Source organism: Zootermopsis nevadensis, unplaced genomic scaffold, assembly GCF_977971745.1.
Source record: "Zootermopsis nevadensis isolate Lab colony 2312 unplaced genomic scaffold, Znev_1.0 Znev_ptg000003l, whole genome shotgun sequence".
Classification (NCBI taxonomy): Eukaryota; Metazoa; Arthropoda; class Insecta; order Blattodea; family Termopsidae; genus Zootermopsis; species Zootermopsis nevadensis.
In genome coordinates this window covers 12,994,269-13,014,594 of record NW_028259135.1, presented here as the reverse complement: position 1 = coordinate 13,014,594, position 20,326 = coordinate 12,994,269, and the positions used below count along the sequence as shown (strand labels likewise).

Below are 20,326 nucleotides of genomic sequence, written 5' to 3'. Positions count from 1 at the left end.
GTCACTATACTGACTGAGCTATAAAAGTTGGAATTTGGTTGTATTGTGAATTTTAAATTTTGCCTGAAAGTGTAAAATGGTTATGTATTATAAGCGATTATATATAGACATATCAGATGCAACCTAATTTTAATCATTGGGAAACTGAAGAATACATAACCGTACAACACTGATGTAAGTTTATTGTATTTAATACAATTTTGGTTTTTATCTTTTAAAAGAATGAGAACCTTATTTTGGAAAGACTCGTGACTTAATACTGAACGGGTAAGTGCTGAATTGTCTGTCATTAATTTATTTACCACATTGTTCTGATTTTCAAGGACGAAAAACAAAACATCAACGTATTCAAGTTACCAGTTCCTATAATTGTTCATAGATGGCAGTAGTGCTGCAATGCGGGTTCTTTCAGAAAATTTCAAGGACAAATTAATCATGAATGTGACACTTAGTACTGTGATTTAAAAGAGGATTATACAAGTGAGGGCAGATTGATATAGAAGTATGGAAACTGTATTGTTTTGAAAAGTTATTCAGAAATCAGTTATCTGATATTATTTGTAATGAAATTATGTTAGTGCTAAAATCACAACTCATTTTCCAAGAAAAATGTTCATTCAGTTGTGAGTGATGTAAATATGATTGTGTTGTGGAGTGGATTTTGTTTTCTGCTGTGGATGTTTCACCCAGCATACACAGCACAGACAGACTTGCGACCCAACATTGTGATTATAATGGCTGATGACATGGGATGGGGAGATGTTGGGGCCAATTGGCCTGAGACTGTGGATACCCCAACTATTGACAAGCTGGCACAGGAAGGTCTCAGGTTTGTAACCGTGATCCTGCTTTTATGAATAGTATTTCAATTGCAAATTGCATTATATTTCAGCTGCAAACTACATTATGACTAGAACTTCAATTAATAAGCATTGCATGAAGTATTTTGAAGTTTCATATTCAAAGAGTGTACACCATTGATTTTGAATGTGACATAAAAATATTAAATAATAATGAAATATTTTTAATACAAAGTGTTCATTAGATATTGGCAGATCCAGTACATGCTGTCATATTTGTGAGGAGCGGTCACAAGGTTTTGATGAGACAGTGAAATTATCGATCAGGTTACTGTTCACATAACATTTATTTTTTATTGTTTTTGATGTGGTGAGACCATGTCTCTTTGGAACTGGGCCTCTAATGGTCCCTTTGTTCATCCCCCAGATGTTTGATATCTTGACAGACACTTACAGCTATGTTTTGGTTTTAAACCAGTTAATCAGTTTCATGTCCTTAATTGTTTCTATATCAAGAACACGCTCTGTTAGAAATTTTATCAAGTGAGGCTAAATTAACTGTATTGGGATCTCTGAGATTGATTTAATTTCCGTATTCTTGACTTTAACTCATCATATATTGTTATTTGCAAGCTTGTTTTATTTTTTATTCCTTCATAATGTCTCGTGTTTTGATTACTCCATACATATAAATAAATCGTTTTTTTCATGTAATTATATACAGTTTTATTGAAGGCTGATACTTTGAACAGGATATGATGAACTCATATATCACTGACTGATCTTTAACCTACTGTCACTATCTTGTGTTTCATGATACTGTCAAATGAGGTGTTGAAAACCTGACACACTGACCATTTGATAATTAATTACAGGTAATATATTAGGCTCTTATTAAGTTTCCACAATTTTATTTTTAGTTCCAGTGAGTTTGTCATATGGTCAAATATAGGTTACACGTGTGAAAATCAGTATTTGCATAAGCAGTTTTAAAAATTGGTCATGGAAGCAGAAAGTTTGAAAATCTAAAATTGAAATTATGTTTATATATTAACTTTTTTACATGCCTGCCTGTCCAATCAACAAGTATCTATAAGATATGGGAGTGAGATCTACACTGGATATTTTCAGGCAGATTTTATTTGGATTATATTGGTCCAATATAACATGTACTTTACACAAAGCTTGAGTTAAAATGAATAAAGTTTTTTTAAAAATGTATCTTTGTATATAACAAAATATAGACAAAATTAAGATTTTAATCTTCTGTTTTATATGGCATATATTGAATGAAATGCAAATAAAGATGGTGTATTTCTCCATACAGTGCACTATCTGTATTGTTAATTAGCTCTGTCAGTATAAATATCAAAATTGAAGAACACAATTTTACTCTTGTTCTTAAAAAACAGTAAGTGTGTCAGATATATGGAAATATAACCCTGTTTTTTCAAGGCTGTCTTCTATGGTTCTCTTTGGTTCACATACACAAAGGTATATTTCCCATCTCTTTAATCAACAGCAAATTCTTTAACATTAACAGAGTCCATGCTTTTCGTAAATAAAAATTCTGTACAACTGTGTGTTTCTTATCCCCCCCCAATATGTCCAGTCCAGTGTATTGTAGATCCTGTATTAATCATAAATTTCCTCATTACATATTGTTGTAACTCTCATTGTAGTTAATTGTAACAGGTTAACAGATTTTCACGCGGGAGCTTCCGTATGTACACCTTCACGAGGAGCCCTGCTAACTGGCCGCTTAGGCCTACGTACTGGTCTCACCAAGAACTTTGGTACAGATTCGTTAGGAGGTATACCTACCAATGAGACTACAATTGCAGAGATTCTGTCTAGTGCTGGTTACAGAACTGCTATGCTGGGTAAGTTGCCTAAGAGATCTTTTCTGTGGTGTGTTTTGTAGGCAGATATTATATGGAGTGATAAGTTTAAGCTGACTGACTGCATTGAACAGAACCCTTCTTGAGAAATTAATAGTTGCTCAGGTAGTCAAGAAATTTTACACCTAGCGTGTTATACGGTGGTCGTGAGGTGCCCTGAATAAGTGCTGGAGAAGTCCTGGAGAAATTCTGGATAAGTCCTAGGTTAGTGCTGGAGAAGTCATCAAGCCAGCAAAAGTGTCTGTTACAGGAAAGTGGCATCTTGGCACACAACCGGGCCACCATCCACTGGACAAAGGGTTTCACTCATACTTAGGTGTCCCATACAGCCTTGATATGGGGTGTTCTGATCCTCCAGGGGCAAACGTCCCTCTTTGTCCAGCTTGTCCTGAAGGTAAAGTGGTTTGAAAGTTGGAATTAAATTGGCAGGATTAAGAGTTCAGAATTACACAGAAAATAATTTTCTTTTACCGAAACTCTATTAGCTGATGGGCTCATCATCTAGCAAACTTAAAGAAGTTATGTTTTGCATGTCATAAGAATATGTAAGTGGGATGATAGAACTGAATAGAATATATTCATACACGTGTGCCTTTTCACTTAATATGGCTGAAAGTTAATATTTTGTAACAGGAGTCAACAACATTTTTCTGTGACATACTATTTGCTTTGAGTGCTGTCTATATAAACTCTTCAGGTTACTGACCCCTGTCTGGGTCTGTATAACAGAAATGAAAGAGAACAAGTATAATTTTAAATCACCTTTTAAGCTATCATGAAAATAAGTTCACTTAAGTGACAAAGAATTTGAGTGAAGCATTACTTTGTTGTTTCCCAAGAAAACAGTGTGTATCTGTATGATTCTGCACCTTCTGACTGCATCATGGATCCTGCATTGCCACTATACAGGAACCGCTCCATTGCACATCAACCAGTGAAACTGGCAGATCTAGCCACGATGTATGCTGAATTTGCCAGTAACTTCATTCACAATACGTAAGTAGAGATTTGATCCATCTAGCTAAGAATTGGGAGTATGAAGTAAATTTCAGGACTGAACTTTGCTTTTACCATTGCTCTTGTAATGAAGTGATGGGCATGGCACCTTACATGTTGTTTGCTTCAGGAGTATTAATGTTAGCATTCAGTTTTGTTGTTACTCAGGATGTTAAAGGAGCAGGCAGATGTGCAGTTGGACAGTGCATTTTCATGAGTTTATGAATCTTGTACAGCAGTGGAAGTAGCATGTGGAATGAAGGATGATTATGTAGACAAATAAAGATGTTAGAACTCTTGAAATATATTTACAAGGTGGAGAGTAAAATGATGTCCTGGAATTTATTTTATGTTTCTTGTAATACTAGTGGGGCATTTAATTGTACCAGCAAATATATCAAAGACTTAATCTTTGATGGAACCTTTCTGTTCTACTTGTCTTTCTAATAAGAAAGTATTGGACAGTATTCATACTTTGTAATTGAGAGATCCTGCGCAGAGGCTGCCTGTCTCGACTAAGTATTTCATAGTATTTTATTCTTTGCAGACAAATGATGTAATAGTACCTTAAGTATGTCATGATTATCTTCCTTTCATGTTCTTTCCACATTCACTTAATAAACCAATAATCTAGTCCAGTAAGAATTGGAATGAAAAACAAACAGAACATCAGATACAGAAAGTAATGCCAACAATGGTGGTAACAGAACTCTCATCCATTGTCAAGATAAATATGTGTGGAGCTTTGAAGTGATCTTTGGTATGATGACAGATTTCACTGGCAGTTCTAAGTAAGCAACATTGACTGTGTAAATGAATGAAAATGTGACACATTATCATTTACCAAAGTATTCCGTTGTTACAGATCTTCTGCTCCCTACTTCCTGTACGCTGCACTTTCACACATGCACGTACCACTGGCCCACGCATCTCAATATGACAACGTGACTGGCCGAGGAGAATACATGGACACTCTCCAAGAATTGGATGGACTAGTGGAATCTATCCTGTCTGCTGTGAAGCAGACAAACAACAATACTCTTTTTTGGTTCACAAGTTAGTATGAATTAATTGTGCGGCTGGGGGAGGCAATAAGAACATGTGATTTTAAAACATTGAAGATCGGAGTATAAAACTAGTGCAAATGTAAATTCTATTGAAGTTTTAGACACATTGTCACTCAGAGAATAAATGCTCAGAGTTGTTTATATGTTTGTGACTGCCTCTGCCACTGTCTGAAGATACTATACATTTTGGTCTTATACCAGTGGTACATAATGTTGAAACAGTTCTGGGAGAAGGGATAGTTCTTGGAAGAATTTATTAATTCTTTTTCATTAAATCCTTACGTCTGTGTACAAAGGCTAGCTGTGTTATAAATTAATACTCATACAAACTACTGACCTATTTTATTGTATGATTTCCACCAATATAGGTTAACTCTACATGTTAGTAGTCAGATATGACCTTCTCATTTTATACCCATTGCTACATTTGTAATTCTTGACATACAAAAGAATTATTATGCAAAGTGTATAGATATATGCGTGATCTATTTGTGTATTGAATTTCACATGTTTAGCTTTAGTGGTTCATTAGTTATTATAGTCAAATTGGGAACTAAATACAGATATCACACAGCTATCATGTTGTTATTTTACATTACATATAGAACAATTAATAGCACCTGAGGATAAAGCTTCACATACAATTATAGGATTATATATTAAATGCTACTACTGTTGCTTCCAGCTTGGAAGTTTAGAACAGCAGCAACATTGGTATTGCTAATATAGGATATTTAGAAACTATGAAGGGATAGAAATATGAGGAGGGAATATACAACATTTCAGTAGGAAGTCCTGAAGGGAGGAGACCACTTAGGAAAATTAAGCTTAGATGGGAGGATGATATTGAAATGGATCTTAAAGAGGTAGGGTGTGAGGATGTGGACTGGATTGAACTGGCTGAGGATAGAGTCCAGTGGCGAGCTGCTGTGAACATGGTAGCATACCTTCAGGTTCAGTGAAGGACATGAAAGTGCAGTAGCTTCCATTTTAGTGATATGCATATTAAATTTAATAAAAATCTGTTCAAAAGTTATATTGATATATATTACATACTTAGTTGGATGGATGTATAAACATACATGAGCGTAATATAATATTTTTATTGTTGCAGGTGATAATGGACCATGGGAAGAAAAGTGTGGACTATCAGGTTCTGTTGGTCCATTTATTGGGATGTGGCAAGCATCTCCTGAAGGAGGTGGAGGAGGTTCAGTGGCAAAAAGGACAATTTGGGAGGCAGGGCATCGTGTACCATCCATCGTATACTGGCCTCAGCACATAAAGGTATCAATATGTGTGTAGGGTTTGAGAAAACTGTGGCTTGAGGTTATCCCCTTTAATTACAGAACACTTCTGAGACCATGAAGTTTGGTAAATATTAATATAGACTATTTGAAAGTGGATTATTGAAGAAATATTTAATGCCACTTTTTGGTTAACCTCGAAGTGGTTTCATTTGTGATGCTTATATTTGTTTCAGGCTGGGACTGTATCCAATGCTCTGACATCAAGTCTAGATATACTGCCCACACTGACTTCATTAGCAGGAGTAAATCTTCCTGCAGATAGATATTTTGATGGAAAGGACATGTCATCTCTCATAACTGGCGGTGTCCGCAGTATCAGGGAGGTATGTGAAAATGCATCATGCCGAAAAAGAGGACTGTGCTATCTAAAGCTGTCTATAAGTAAAGATTTGAAAGTTGTGCATAAAGAATTCTGTTTGTGAATGGACTGTCAGTTAACCCAGTTCATCTTTGAATTCTGAATATTGTAGTGTGCACAATGACATTATTTATCTGGATTTATGTGCTCTGTGTGAACAGGTGTTGTTTCATCCAAACAATGGTAATGGTGAGGATGGAGAGATAGGTGCAGTGCGTCTTGGGTGCTACAAAGTGGTGTATTACACTGGTAAGTTCTAGTGGAATAGTATTTATTTCTTTAGAGGTGTCTAAATGTCTATGATAGGAACTTTATTGGCTAACGCATAGCCTAGTCACATGTTTTCACTAACAGTGAAGGGGACAAACAGTGTTAGCAGTTCATGTTTGTGTTCTAAACCACGTGTCCTGATTATTATGCATTTATTGTATGACATGCATAAAATGAATGGATTTGTGATTGACTGTCTGCACACACGCTTCAAGTTGAGAAATGCTGGACAAGTTTTTATGAAATTTGGAAGTTATACCATTCAAGGCCACCCTAAACTTATACTTTATAAATTCCTACAGTTAGTAGTAACAAGTTAGCAGATGGGAGTGACAGATTTTCATAAAGATTGGCTAAAATAACAGAATATTCCACAGAATCTAATTTTCTGCAATTTCTCTACTTGCATGGTAGAGATGTTCCTGAAAATTACAGCATGCATGAACTGTATGTGTACATAAATGGAGAGCTGATTTTATGTAACAAGGTTGAACTCCTAGATGATGATATGTCATAGATATTTGTTCATGTAAAGTATGAATATAGGTTTTTTAGCGTTTTAAGAAACCTTCATTATTCCCATGCAACAGCATCATCGGCCTTGCTGCCTTTTGCTCACTGTGTAACTGCGTTGAATATAGAACTAATAATGAAAGTGAAGATATGGTACATATTCTTTAAACCATTTTAACCACTTAAACCAGAGAAAATGTAATAAATTAAGAGTGCATAAAGAAGAAACACCTAAATCTGTAGAAACAAGCAAGTGACCATTGATGTGCAGGAGGGGTTCCTGATTGCTTCAGACAGTCTGGGCCAGCACAAAGCCACGCAGATTCTCCATTAGTATTTAATCTTGATGTCGACCCTTCAGAGAGTTCTCCCCTTGATCGTAACAGCAGTGAGTACTTTGTGGCAGCGGGCTTGGCAAGAATGGCTCTTATGGGTCTCCGGCAGAGCGTCAGAGCTGACAACACAAGTACAGTGGACTACAGCAGTAGTCAAGAGGGTCGGGTTTGTTGTGACAGAGACAGTCCCATTTGCCGTTGTCCATGGGACTAGGTGATGACACATACAGTGATGGATGAACTGCAGTCCAAGGGCCATTGAGAAAACAGTCAACATCTTCTCTGTACTAACATACCGAATCATTTGGGTTTCCCAGTTTTTAGACTATCTGGAGGATTGAGTTCTGTCAGGTCTACATGTGTGTGGTCATAAAAGACAGTCTTGAAAACATTAACTTTTTTCTGTAATAATGTTGCTGGTTGCCACAGAAGTCCTCAATAAAACACGTTGTTTTTTTTGCAAGCATATTTTCTTTCCACATAAGGATTTAAAAATTTCTTTTGGAATTTTTTTTTAATAAAATGTAACAAACCGTGGAAACGATCATGTGTCCGGGTATTTCTGGACCGATTGATTGGTAGGTTATTTCAGCTGCGGAATTGTATAGTGTGGAACGTGATGTAAGGTTTTATGTGAGTGGAGTTCTAGTTACTTTCTTAGAATTCACCTGTGCCAACAAATGGAAAAATTGAACCTGACATTGATTGGCTCCTCAACTGAGAAATGACTGTTTGGCATGACCTGGCTAATTTAATAGAAATGCAGTAAATTTACGCGCTATTTTCCATGCTCAAAATTCAAAATCATTGTGCTTAAGGACACTTAAGTGGTCTGATATTGTCATGCTACAATAAATTTAAATTGAGTGTTAAGAGGTTGAAAATATTTTACATTTATGAGATTAATTCACTTTGCATGATCTTTAATGAAAAGATTCAGTATTCTTATATTAAAGTTAAAAGTAACATGTTTACTTCCAATAACTGACAGTCACATAAAGAAACCGTAACGTTACTCTCAGAAGCAACAGAAGGACTGTAACACTTACAATTGAAAATTGTTTTTTAGTAGAGAGTGGTATTGTATTTTTTTATACTTAACTATCATCTGCAGCACTTAGAATGTTTTCAATATGTATTTTCTTGTGTATGGCTTCCTTTTCTTGCTTTAGAATACATCTTTAAGAAAGTTACAGAAAACATGGGTGGGACTGGATTTGAAATGAAAACATCAGTTTTTGGTCTGTACAGTCTGAGCTGACTTACTGGACAAAAAGACACACCACAAAAACCACAGAAATCTGTTAGACACTGTTAAGAGGTTTAGGCCTAGAAAAACGTGTGTTGGGTATTTGTGGTTTTCCGTTGATACGCTGTGGAGCCGATTGAGTTGTTTGACTAAGGGGATCCTTGGAATTCAAGAGCAGCGGAAGTGAGTGAACATTCTGTTCTTGGTGCCAACTCTTTGTTGTTAGCTGTGTTTTCAGAAAATTTGAGGAATTGGTGCCTATGTCACCAAGTGGAAATAGGCAGTGAAACAAAGAATAATGAGATGGGTAAGACGTACCACGATGGTGATGCAAAATGGATGTAACATTTTAGTTGAGAAATCTTAAGGGAAGATACCACTTGGAAGATTGGATGATGTTATTAAAATGGATCTTATAGAAATGAGGTGTGAGGATGGTTTTTACTGGTGCAGGATAGGACCCACTGATAATCTGTTTTGAACGTTTAAATGATCTTCAAGTTACATAAAAAATGAGAATTTCTAGAATAACTGAGTCACATCGCTGGCTGTGCAGCAATTCCTCGCCGAGAAAAGCATTCCCGTCATCACCCAACCACCATACTCTCCGGATCTCGCTCCGAGTGACTTCTGGCTGTTCCCTACTCTGAAAATGGGCCTCAGGGGGACGCGTTTCGCAACCATGGAGGACATCAAATCGAATGCGACGGCCGAACTCCGGAAGTTTCCAAACGAAGCCTTCCGCCGGTGCTCCGAACAATGGAAGGATCGATGGAGCAAGTGTGTGCGTGTGCGCAAGGGTTCTACTTTGAAGGTGATTAGGTAAGTGTTGCCATATGTCTTACCTTTACAGTGCTATACCACAATTCCGGGAACTGTTTGACTGCCCCTCGTACTGATATAAACCATGACAATTAGTATTCTTAAATTATTAAAGGTCAAACATGGTGCCCAAACTTGACTTAAGGTTCTCCTACTACTTTAATTTGGCTAGAAAAACAGGATTCTTCAATATGTTTCTCATTTTATGTACAAATTAGATTTATATATTTGTATTAATAGTTAATATGCAATTTGTGGTCTAAATTTTAAATTAATTGTGTTGTGACAATTCTGCGCTTCTGGGTTGTGATTCTGTGTGAACTTGTAGATACCAACGTTTCTAAGAAACATGCTGTCTCCATCTTCAGTTCTGAAGTAAATTCCATCATATTTTGGAGGAATGTGCTGTATAAATGTAGCACTTTTTATGAAATTCTTTACCTTTACCTTCGTTGTGATGTTGAAGGCACAGTTGCTGTGGGAGAGCAGACAGAGGCCTTACTAGTGACTTCCTTCACACAATGGAAGGTTTGATGAGGACCTGGTAGTGAATAACAGTTTTCTATATTCATTTATGAACAAAGCAGTAATGGTTCTTTTGTAATGTGAAATGTTTACAATCTCATGCCTCTCTTGTGCTTCTATGAACAATGAAGGCAGCTGTGTATTGTGCTTTGTTAATAGCTCTTCTGGTTTTGAAACTTAGTGATTTACTCAGGAGGACTGTAAAGGTTATGTAGGCATTTTGGAGCAATGGGTAATGAAAATGTTGAAACAGAATTGTAAAATTATAGTCCAGAATGAAGGAGATGGTAAGGACTGGAAATGAAGTGTATTATTGGGCTGGAGGAGTTTATAAGATGGAGACTGGGTAAAAACAGGAAACGCGGTATTTGTAACAACCCTTTTCTCTCTTCCTTGCATGTCTGAGCTGAACCTGTTACGTTTTAAAGTCAGACTATGTTTTTGGGATGATCTGGTGATTTGTTATTTATCTGTAAGATCTGAGGTTTTCACACCGTCATCAGGGCAATGACGGAGGCAGTATGACCTCCAAAACGTTGGTAAACATCGACCAGTCTACACAGCGCAACAACCCAGAAGACAGAAATGTTCATATTCATCGCCCTGATGACGGAGGCAGTATGACCTCTGAAACGTTGGTAAACATCGACCAGACTACATAGCGCAACAACCCAGAAGACAGAAATCTTCATATTCATCGCCCTGATGACGGAGGCAGTATGACCTCTGAAACGTTGGTAAACATCGACCAGTCTACACAGCGCAACAACCCAGAAGACAGAAATCTTCTGTTATTTATCTGTTGAATGTAAAATTACATGATTATTATTAAATGTTTTAAGGATGCAAAAAAAACTGACTGTGCTGAAGATACGGAATTTCTTGTGTCACATTTTATGGCTTCAGTGGAGCAAGAGGCATGAGTAGAGGCAATGCTCTGCATATTGAAGAAGGCCTGCACAATTTTTTCAAAATAATTATACCCTTTCTTTTCTGACATTGACTTAGGTTCTGGATTTGTATGCTGTTTGTAGTTGTTGTTCAATCACATGTTGAACAATGGATTTTACTGCAGCTCCATTTGATTGTTGTTGATGCCGTGTTATAATTTGTTCATGAAGTGCACCATCGTTGGAATCCTATTTATCAAGCCTAGTTAGATGATCTGTGTAAATTTGCACGGACGCTAGTGACGAGGCTTTACGAGAAACCTTGGCGTGCTTGTTAACACGTCGTTACTGTCTTCCGCATGAATTGGTCATTAACATGTGTCTGACGTTTTATTCCGTCACTAATTGCCTTCGAATTCTTAGTTTTACAATTACATTAACATTAAGTGGACGGTACATGTCTTTTTATGGTTTTTTTGGTTTAGCTGTGCATTATATTTATATGTGCATCTCAGCGGTGAGTGTATTTTTCGTGGTGTGGGGACGTATAACCAGGAGGTATTAGTGTTGGTGCTTTCCTGTTAAAATGCATAAACTCATTTGTGTTAACTCTAAGAAAAAGAATTGTAAAAGAACGACAACTGTCTCAGCGCCTTGATGATGGAGGCTTCAAGCACCTCTGAAACCCCGGTAAACGTCTGTGAGACTATACGACGCAAAAATCCAGAAGATAGCCATCTTAATTATGTTAATAGTTTAAATCGCTAATGTTGGGGTTCGATCCCCGACGGGGGCAGAGGATTTTTCCTCTAGCCTCTGCGTCCAGACCGGCTCTGGGGCCACTCAGCCGCCTATCCAATCGGTACCGGGGTCCTTTCCCGGGGGTAAAGCCGGCCGGGGCGTGATGCTGACCACTCACCCCCCATCTAGTGCCGAGGTCAAGAATGAGTAGGAGCTATACCTCCACTCCCCCCAAGCGCCTACATGGGGTATAGCGGGACGCAAAAAAATGTTGTTTGTTGAAATGTTTGTAACATTTATGAACAACGCCAAAATTTATAAAGCTGATAAGCGGACGAATAAAAGACGTAATCATAATCGCAATAAATTCGTTATCATAAGTTTCCTGTACTTTAATTTTAACAGTGGATTTTATTTAATATCTCATTTCTTATTGATCATCTCGATGGTGGTTATTTGAGTCAGGTCTGCCAGAATGAATCAGTTTGTATAATGAATAATCAGACAACGCGTTCAGGAAGGCGACTTTAATTTCGACTTTTTAGTTTACTAGCCGTCCTCCATCTTTAGACTACGTTCAGACCAGTTAGTTCACTTGAGTTTATATGATTAAAAAATTTTGCAATAAAATATGAATACAAGTATTGAACTTAGTACAAAGAACGCATTAGTGAAATTACTTTAGACTGATGTCTTCTTATTACGTTACGTTATAATTAGATATAATTTTCTATTAGAAATTTGCGTGTCTTTAAGTTGCGTGGGGCAAGTAACTTGTTGTAAAGCGAGTATAAGCTAACATCATGAGTTTATTGCAGTTTCTGAGACATAAGTTGGGGATCTGGTCTACGGTATCTTAAGTAACGTCTATCAGGTTTTCAGACTAAAATTCTGCATTCCCGAGAGTTTGTGTAGTGACGCTTTTCAGTATTTAAGTGTATATAAGAAAGAATTTGGAAGGAAGTGATTGTAGCCCCATTTAACTCAGGAAAACCACGAAAATCCTTATTCAGGGTAGTCGATCTCCGGGCCGAGATTTTAACCCGGGACTTACCGAATACGAAGCTGGAGTGAGAACCACTGAACGACTATATTCGATCTCGCTCTAATGAAACTGTAAACATTTGGTGCGTACACCATCTCTGTTGTCAAGTATTTTGACATGGTTCAAGGACGACGAGGAAAATTGAAGTTATTATTAAGTGTTCTGTCTTACGACAGGTCCATTGCTCTGCCCAAAAAGAGCTCTCCAGTTGTCCCTATTCTCGGCTTCTCGCTTTAATTCCTGGAACGTCATCTTCTTTCCTTGTTTAAGGTCGTCGGTTAGCTGTATCAATCTTCTTCCCAGTCCTCGCTTTCCTTCAACCTGGCCTTCGATGATATCACTCAGTAACCCATTCCTTCTCATAATATGTCCCAGCCAGTTAGCTTTCCTTCGTGTAATCGCCTGCAGAATGTTTCTTTGCTCGTTGACTCTCCTCAATACTTCTTCGTTGGTCACTCGATCCGTCCACCTGATCTTCTCTATTCTTCTCCAACACCACATTTCAAAACTCTCCAGGTATTTCTGTTCCTTCTTCCTGAGTGTCCAAGTCTCTGCTCCATACGTAACACTTCACTAGTTTCTTCTTCATCTCCAAGCCCAACTTGCTAGTGAGAAGTATCCTCTTCTTGACGAAAGCTGCCTTGGCCATGGCTATCCTTGCTTTTACTTCCTTGGTGCATAGGGCGTCCGTCGTGACTATGCTTCCCAAGTACTTGAAATGCTCCACATTCTCCATCTGTGTGGTTTCCAATTACAACGTTCAATGGTTCTGCTCTCGGTGCTATCCTCATTACCTTTGATTTTTCAATGTTGATTTCCATTCCATACTCTCTACCTGTTTCCACTAACTTGTCCATCATGTTCTGTAATTCCTCCTCTTCCTTCGCCAATATTACGAGGGTCGCTCATTAAGTAATGCCCCACATTTTTTTCCTCAGCCAATAATGAAGATAGAAAAGTGTACTTTTACATGCTTGAGATTTGATGTTTCCCGCGTTCGTGTACGGAGTTTCAAATGATTCCAACCGATAGCGGAGCTGTAGTGAACTGTTAAAATGGCGTCTGTGAACGACTCTCGTTACAAGCAACGAGCTGTAATTGAATTCCTTGTTGCTGAAAAAGAAACGGTGGTGAACATTCATAAACGTTTGTGTGCTGTGTATGGAAGCTGTGCAGTCGATAGGAGCACCGTTGGTCGCTGGGCTAAGAGAGTTAAAGCTTCAGGAAGTGGATGTGATGCCAAGAGGTGCGACCATCAATTCAGACGCGTACATCAGGACCCTGAAAACCCTCAAGAAGCGTTTTCGACGAGTTCGGCCTCACAAGCATCCAGCAGAAACTCCTGCACGACAATGCACGCCCTCACACAAGTCCGAGAAATCACCAAATTGGGTTGGACGGTGCTGCCCCATCCACCCTCCGACTTCCATCTCTTTGGGCCACTTAAAGATGCTATCCGCGGAACAAGATTTGAAGATGACGAGAGCGTGATTCAAGCAGTGAGGACATGGCTACGTGCACAGGACAAGAGCTGGTACCGGCAAGGCATGCATGCACTTGTTCCACGCTGGCGTAAAACCGTACAAGTTGATGGGGACTATGTGGAAAAATAGTATGTGTAAAGGAAACATTGATTTATATTGTCACTAAATTTGAGCCATCTTGAATAAATATGTTCTGAGGAAAAAAATGTGGGGCATTACTTAATGAGCGACCCTCGTACTAAGTCGTCTGCATACTTTACAGTCTTTATCACTCTTAAGTTGCAGTACTGAGGCAAAAATTCTGCAGAAGAGTTAGAGAATGTAGCCGAAAGACAAACTACAAAGTTTAAGAAGAAAAAATATAAGAAACCATAGAGAAAGCTTTATAAAGGAGCCAAGAAGTAAGAGGTGCAAGAAGGGGAATGACAATAAAGCGGAAACAAGTAAAAAGGAAAAAAAGAAGGAAAGAGGAAGAAAGACTATAATAAATTATGCAACGGTATAAAGGAATCCATTCAACGGTTTGTGAAAAAACAAGGTTATTTTTATAGAGACATTTTTGTACAGTTCTGTGAAAGAGCGGTCGAAAGGAAGATGTTTAAATTGGCCAATAGCGCGCAATGGGGCGGGTGAGATATTCATACGACATTTTAGTCGGAAAGCCTAAACAGAAGAAATCACGTGAGAGACCAAGGCACAGACCGAAGGATAATATTAAAATTGACCTAGAAGAAAAGGGTATGAGCGGGTCTTGATTGAAATAGTTTAGGATCTTGACGAACTGATCGGCCGTCGAGCCGTGGCATCGCTCGTGTCTCCACGAAATCGTACAACAATTTGGTTAACTGAACTGTACCCCGTTCAGACACGTCTTGCTGACTTCACGGAGCAGAAACTTTCTTTTGTTCAATTGGCCAAGAGGTTCTCCGTCGTCTCTCGGACTTGGAGCTCAAGTGCGGCGTTCTCGTAAGCACGCCATCGGTCCCTGTCCTGAGCCAGATGAATCCAATCCACATTCTCGCGTCATATTTCTTGAAGATGTACATTAATATTATCCTGCCAGCTACGACTAGGTTTTCCAAGTGTGTTTCCCTTCAGAGTTTCCTACTAAAACTTTGTGTTCGTTTCTGATCTCAGTATTGTGTTCTGATAATATTTACTGCAATAAAGACTATGGAGTACCAAAATTAAATAATATAAAGATTGTAACCGATTGGTTAAGTCTTGCTACGTGTTCAGGAAGTCACGGAGCAGGCTGAAGGTTTTCGTAGTTTTCATCAGTTACTCCCGGCAAGTGCCGGGATCGTACATTAAACTAGGCCACGACTGCTTCCTTCCTGTCCCATTTATTATTACTCTTATTATTAGATCCTTTTGTCTGTGCTGCTGAAAGCGTCGTTCAACAACACTTAAATGACGGTTATAGAGAAAGACGTCTTCTTGTATGCATAAATATATTTAATATCTATTATTAATGACAAATATTTTAATATTGTAACAGAAATGTGGGTCTTGTTAACGAAAGTATTGTTTGTGCCGGGCTTTGAGTCTGTCGGTCGGTTAGTGTTTGGGGAGGCGGAAATTTGGGGCGCCGTCTCAGTATCGCGAAAGCAAACACCCACACTCTCTCTCTCTACCTGCCCACGTTTCTGCACCACAGAGAGTCGCGTGATCTCATCCCGGAAAAGCTTTGTAATAGTGGAAAATTGTGTACCTGCACAGATAACAAGGTACAGTGTCTTGGGGCTAACATTTGATATCCTGAAATGTGTTTCTGGTGCATGAATGAAAATAAAATTTCCGTCATTGACAAACCGACTGAAGGTGTTTGAGAGAAAATAGCTGAGGAGAATGTGGTCCAAAGTGTGATGAAATACGAGGGCAGTGTGACAGATACATAATTAGGAGCTTAATAACCGTAATAAACTTAATAAAATTCGCTATTTCTCTAATATTTTTATGGTGGTTAAAATAAGCAGGCCATAGGAGTCGATAGCTAGTTTTATGGATTGTGACACCTTTTGTGCTTGCAGGTGGATACCAGCGTTTCAGAGGAACATGCTGCCTCTATATTCTTAAATAAGTCTCGGATTGAAACTTAAACGTCTTCGGCCATTCAAATACCTCAGTCTGTATAATGAGGTTATGAGTTACTATACATTAATAATTCTATTAATTGTGTCTATCAATTTCTACGTATAATATCCACTAGTACGTTTCGGACTATGTGAAATTATTAGATATATTCTCGAAGTTGCACATCGCCGACATATTTCAATTACTGCTGTAAACGTTTTTATAAAAAAAAACTTAGGTATTTTTGTTATGTATCTCGATGTTAAAATTGCACTGCATTGTTCGATCGTTTCATAAAAATGTGATAAATCATTCAGAATTTATTAGGAGGAACACACTGCCTTTGTATAATACCATAGAAATGTCTTTCCATGTAAAAATAAGGGAAATACGCGAACAATTACGAAGTCGGCTGACCTGTTGGCCTTATTCCCATTTATTTCCTTTGAAAAAGTAATAGCATTTAGGGTATGATATGGTTTCCTACGTATATTATTGTAATTGTCCTTGCTTATTTTTCTCTTGATGTCTTTAATATGCTTTTTACTATTCTTATTTAGTTCGTATTTTTATATTAAAACCAGACCTTGAACAGTGCCTGTAGTCGAGGATGCTGATTGCATTGCATTCATGCATTGAATTTCGAAAACCTTTTATCTTACACACACACAGCAGTCATTGTTGTGAGTCTGATAATCAGTCTGGACGTCAAAGAATTCCCTGCCTTTTATGAAACTTGAACCCGCCGTTAGACCTTATCGAGAGGATGTCACAATCCACATTCTCACAAGCTGTTTGTTTAAGGCGCGAATTGGGCTTTGGGCTATTTAAGGGACTCACTCTCCCAGCTGTGGCCTATTTAAGGGACTCACTATCACAGCTGTGGCCTATTTAAGGGACTCACTCTTCCAGCTGTGGCCTATTTAAGGGACTCACTATCCCAGCTGTGGCCTATTTAAGGGACTCACTATCCCAGCTGTGGCCTATTTAAGGGACTCACTATCCCAGCTGTGGCCTATTTAAGGGACTCACTATCCCAGCTGTGGCCTATTTAAGGGACTCACTATCCCAGCTGTTAATCACAGTACTTGCACCTGACCCGAGTCATGTGACACGTGGTACGTGCGGGAGGAGATCAGCACAGTTTAGTTGATAGATCCGCTTCAGGTTGTGTTGAGAAAGACAGGGGCACAAAGTAAAGGAAGTGGAATGAGAATCCACTCAGCATACAACGTTCCTTCCTTTGTATCAAGCGGCTTAATTTGGCTGTGTATCGACATCATGAAGAGAAAGGAGAAAAGAAGGAATAAAGAAACGATAGAAACAGGAAAGACAGTAGAAAAGGATCACATCTTATGCATTATGCTTCCTCTCCCGTTTGATGTTTCTGACGACTAAACAGTTTGCAAATCCGAAATTCTGACTGTAAATGGTTTCCAGAAAATATAAAGAATATTTTTTATTTATTTAATTTGTAAGGTGGCATGTATTGAAAATTTTCTCCCAAAGGGATAATTTTTTATTGTCACGAAAATAAGAAAAGTTGATATTTCAGTCCATTTTAAAAATCCGTGGCAAAAAAAAATAATTTCGCTAGTAATAAATATAATGCATGGAATTGAAAGGAAGTTCGATTCTGAGAACTCCTCCATTGAAATGATATTTTCCACTCGAGGCATAATTATGTTGTGTGGGCGTATCGCATTCGTATGAGCTACTTGGCGGGGGTGTCAGAGGGGTAAGTTTGTGTTTTCGTGTACGAAGTTTTTTTCCCAATAGGGGTTGGAAGGGATGTTAGTAACGCGCATGCTTCACTCATAACACCTGTAGATCACAGTTTCCGCGATCACTTCGCGGGATGTTGACGTGCTGGTTGTCGCAAAGCGCCTGTTTGCTCTGTCTCCTGCTAGTTCTAGCGTCGTCATGCGGTCTCTTGCAGGTATTCAGAACTGTCTTATGTGTTTTAGTGACATCGCATTGTGCCAGAAATCCTTGTACAGAACATGGAAGAAATGGGAATAGAAGTCAGTAAAACAAAATGAAGCAACAAGGTCACAACAAAAGCATAACTGACACGTCGTTTGAAAATATATGTAGATGAAAATATAATTGCCACCTGTTTTGTATTGGAGGTCTATACCTTCTGTTGGATGACAAATTGCACGTGTTTTAAAACAAAGTGACCAGAAAAATATTTGGAGCTATGCAGGATGAAGTGACCTAGGATAATTGAGGATTTTACATAAAGAGGGACTCGGTGCTTTTTAAAGATTACCCAGTATTGTTAGAACGGTGAAATATTTAAATATGGAAAGCTACAGTAGGCTGAGCGTAGGTTGGAGGGGGGAGAAGGAATGCGTACAAAATTTTAATGAGTTAACCTCATTTGAAAATGTGATTTTGGAAGACCGAGAAGGAGATGGATCTAAATGTGACTGACTGAGGGTCGTGTCCATTGGCGAGCTTCGGTATTATCGATGTTGAAGTTCCTGGTTAGTTTTAGTTACAACCAGCAAGCTGTCACCAGTGTTTACACGAGGATAAATATAAATCCTCTTATTTAAGACACTGCTTCATCTTTAATTCCGTTTGAAGTTTTAATGCAAATACCAGCCGTGGTCCTGCTACCTGCTTCTCACTTTCTCTTGTCAAAGGTTTTTGAATTGAGTATAATAATGGAGTGACACGTTTTAAGTTAGGTTGGATGGTCTGTCACAGTCAGATTAGACAACATACCACGCCACTTGTAACTATGCGCAGAACAAAAGTTGGTGAAAAGGCTTTTATTACATTAAAGAAAACTGGTGGACGTATTCAAAATGTCCCAGCAGGTATCTCAACTGCCACAATTGGTCTTAAAATAAAAAATAAATAAAAAGAGTATATAATAGACCTCCGTGAATACCATTCCCCTGAAGATGGAAGCAGATCCAACTTTCGAAACGCCATGTGTATCATATATAATCCTAACTTCAGACAGTGGGGATTGCCCAACATAATGTTGATCCACTTCTGTGTGCTAGCGTCGTGTATAAGTTGGCTTGTTGCCGACGTTTCGGAAAGGAAGCGACCACTCGAAAGACATAGGTGTAGATGGGACGATAATATTAAAATGGTAGGTATTGAGGTTTTCCCTGCGGTGAGTCCACATATGTCTGTCTTCTGGGTTGTAACGCCGTGTAGTCTGGTAGAAGTCTACCAACGTTTCAGAGGTCCTTGCTGCTTTCATCACCAGGGCGACGAGGTCTGATGATGGAGGCAGCAAGTACCTCTGAAACGCTGGTAAACTTCTACACGGCGTTACAACCCAGAAGATAGCCATCAATATTAAAATGGATCTTGCGGAAATCCGGTTTGGGGGTGTGGATTGGATTCATGTGGCTCAGAATAGGGACCGGCGGTGGGCCTTTATAAACGCAGTAATGAGCATTCGGGTTTCATACGAGGCTGAGAATTTCTTGACTAGCTGAGCGTACTGCCAGCTTCTCAAGAAGCATTTTTACTGGTGCGCATGCTTCTGGCTGAACTTCAAGTGTTTTGATCTTCCGTGTGCTGCAGGTGCTGATCTGCTGCGCCCACATTTCGTCGTCGGAATCTCCCGTGCGCTCTTGCCCGAAGTACGGCAACTCAAGCAGCAGCGTGAAGGAGCCTGACTACTCGGTGTTATATCGCTACCTGACGGGCACAGGAGCCCACAGCTTCAGGGACTCGGTGACCCTCGGCTTCTTGGGAGCTTACGGACACACGCCGTTCGATCTGGGCGCTCTGCCCTTGGCGGTGCACAATGTCAATCACAACCCTCACCTTCTTCCAGGTAAAAGCAATTCTGTTGTCTGTCCCTCAGTGTGGAACCGGGGCCTTCTTTTCTACACGCAGCTAGATTTCAGTTGCGCGTCAGTATCTGGTTGGAGAAACGCGACTCGAAAATACCTACAGCTACGATT

At 38.9% G+C, this 20,326-nt stretch overlaps 2 protein-coding genes across 7 annotated transcripts in view; both read left to right on the top strand.

The window, feature by feature from the left end:
* The first annotated feature begins 240 nt into the window (after window positions 1-240).
* LOC110827517 (arylsulfatase G) lies at window positions 241-20,079 on the top strand. 6 transcript variants are annotated; one of them, XR_015537910.1, is made up of 10 exons: window positions 254-829; window positions 2,496-2,683; window positions 2,952-3,095; window positions 3,541-3,697; window positions 4,563-4,753; window positions 5,879-6,051; window positions 6,248-6,397; window positions 6,594-6,681; window positions 9,356-9,621; window positions 19,941-20,079. XR_015537910.1 is itself a non-coding variant. In XM_087358897.1 (9 exons), exons 1-9 carry the CDS (start codon window positions 639-641, stop codon window positions 8,809-8,811), a joined length of 1,371 nt encoding a protein of 456 aa, XP_087215023.1. In that variant the 5' UTR covers window positions 250-638; the 3' UTR covers window positions 8,812-8,873. The 6 variants fall into 6 exon arrangements, 4 of the variants coding, with proteins under 4 accessions (XP_087215015.1, XP_087215023.1, XP_087215014.1 ...); XR_015537911.1 differs by having other exon boundaries at window positions 258-829; window positions 9,326-9,621; XM_087358897.1 differs by lacking the exons at window positions 9,356-9,621; window positions 19,941-20,079 and adding an exon at window positions 8,723-8,873 and having other exon boundaries at window positions 250-829.
* The window catches only part of Gyc32E (Guanylyl cyclase at 32E), a 30,862-nt gene continuing 30,030 nt past the window's right edge, over window positions 19,495-20,326 (top strand). Inside the window, exons 1-2 of the mRNA XM_087359619.1 lie at window positions 19,495-19,521; window positions 19,941-20,196. Of these exons, the coding sequence (XP_087215745.1) occupies window positions 19,495-19,521; window positions 19,941-20,196 (283 nt within the window). The remainder of the gene's footprint in view (window positions 19,522-19,940; window positions 20,197-20,326) is intronic.

Excerpts from the sequence above, each read along its gene's own strand:
- LOC110827517 (XM_087358888.1), top strand. The coding sequence starts at position 639 with ATGATTGTGTTGTGGAGTGGATTTTGTTTTCTGCTGTGGATGTTTCAC. Across the intron at positions 3,096-3,540 it reads TTGTCCAGCTTGTCCTGAAG|AAAACAGTGTGTATCTGTAT; the intron begins GTAAAGTGGTTT and ends TTGTTTCCCAAG. Across the intron at positions 6,052-6,247 it reads ACTGGCCTCAGCACATAAAG|GCTGGGACTGTATCCAATGC; the intron begins GTATCAATATGT and ends TATTTGTTTCAG.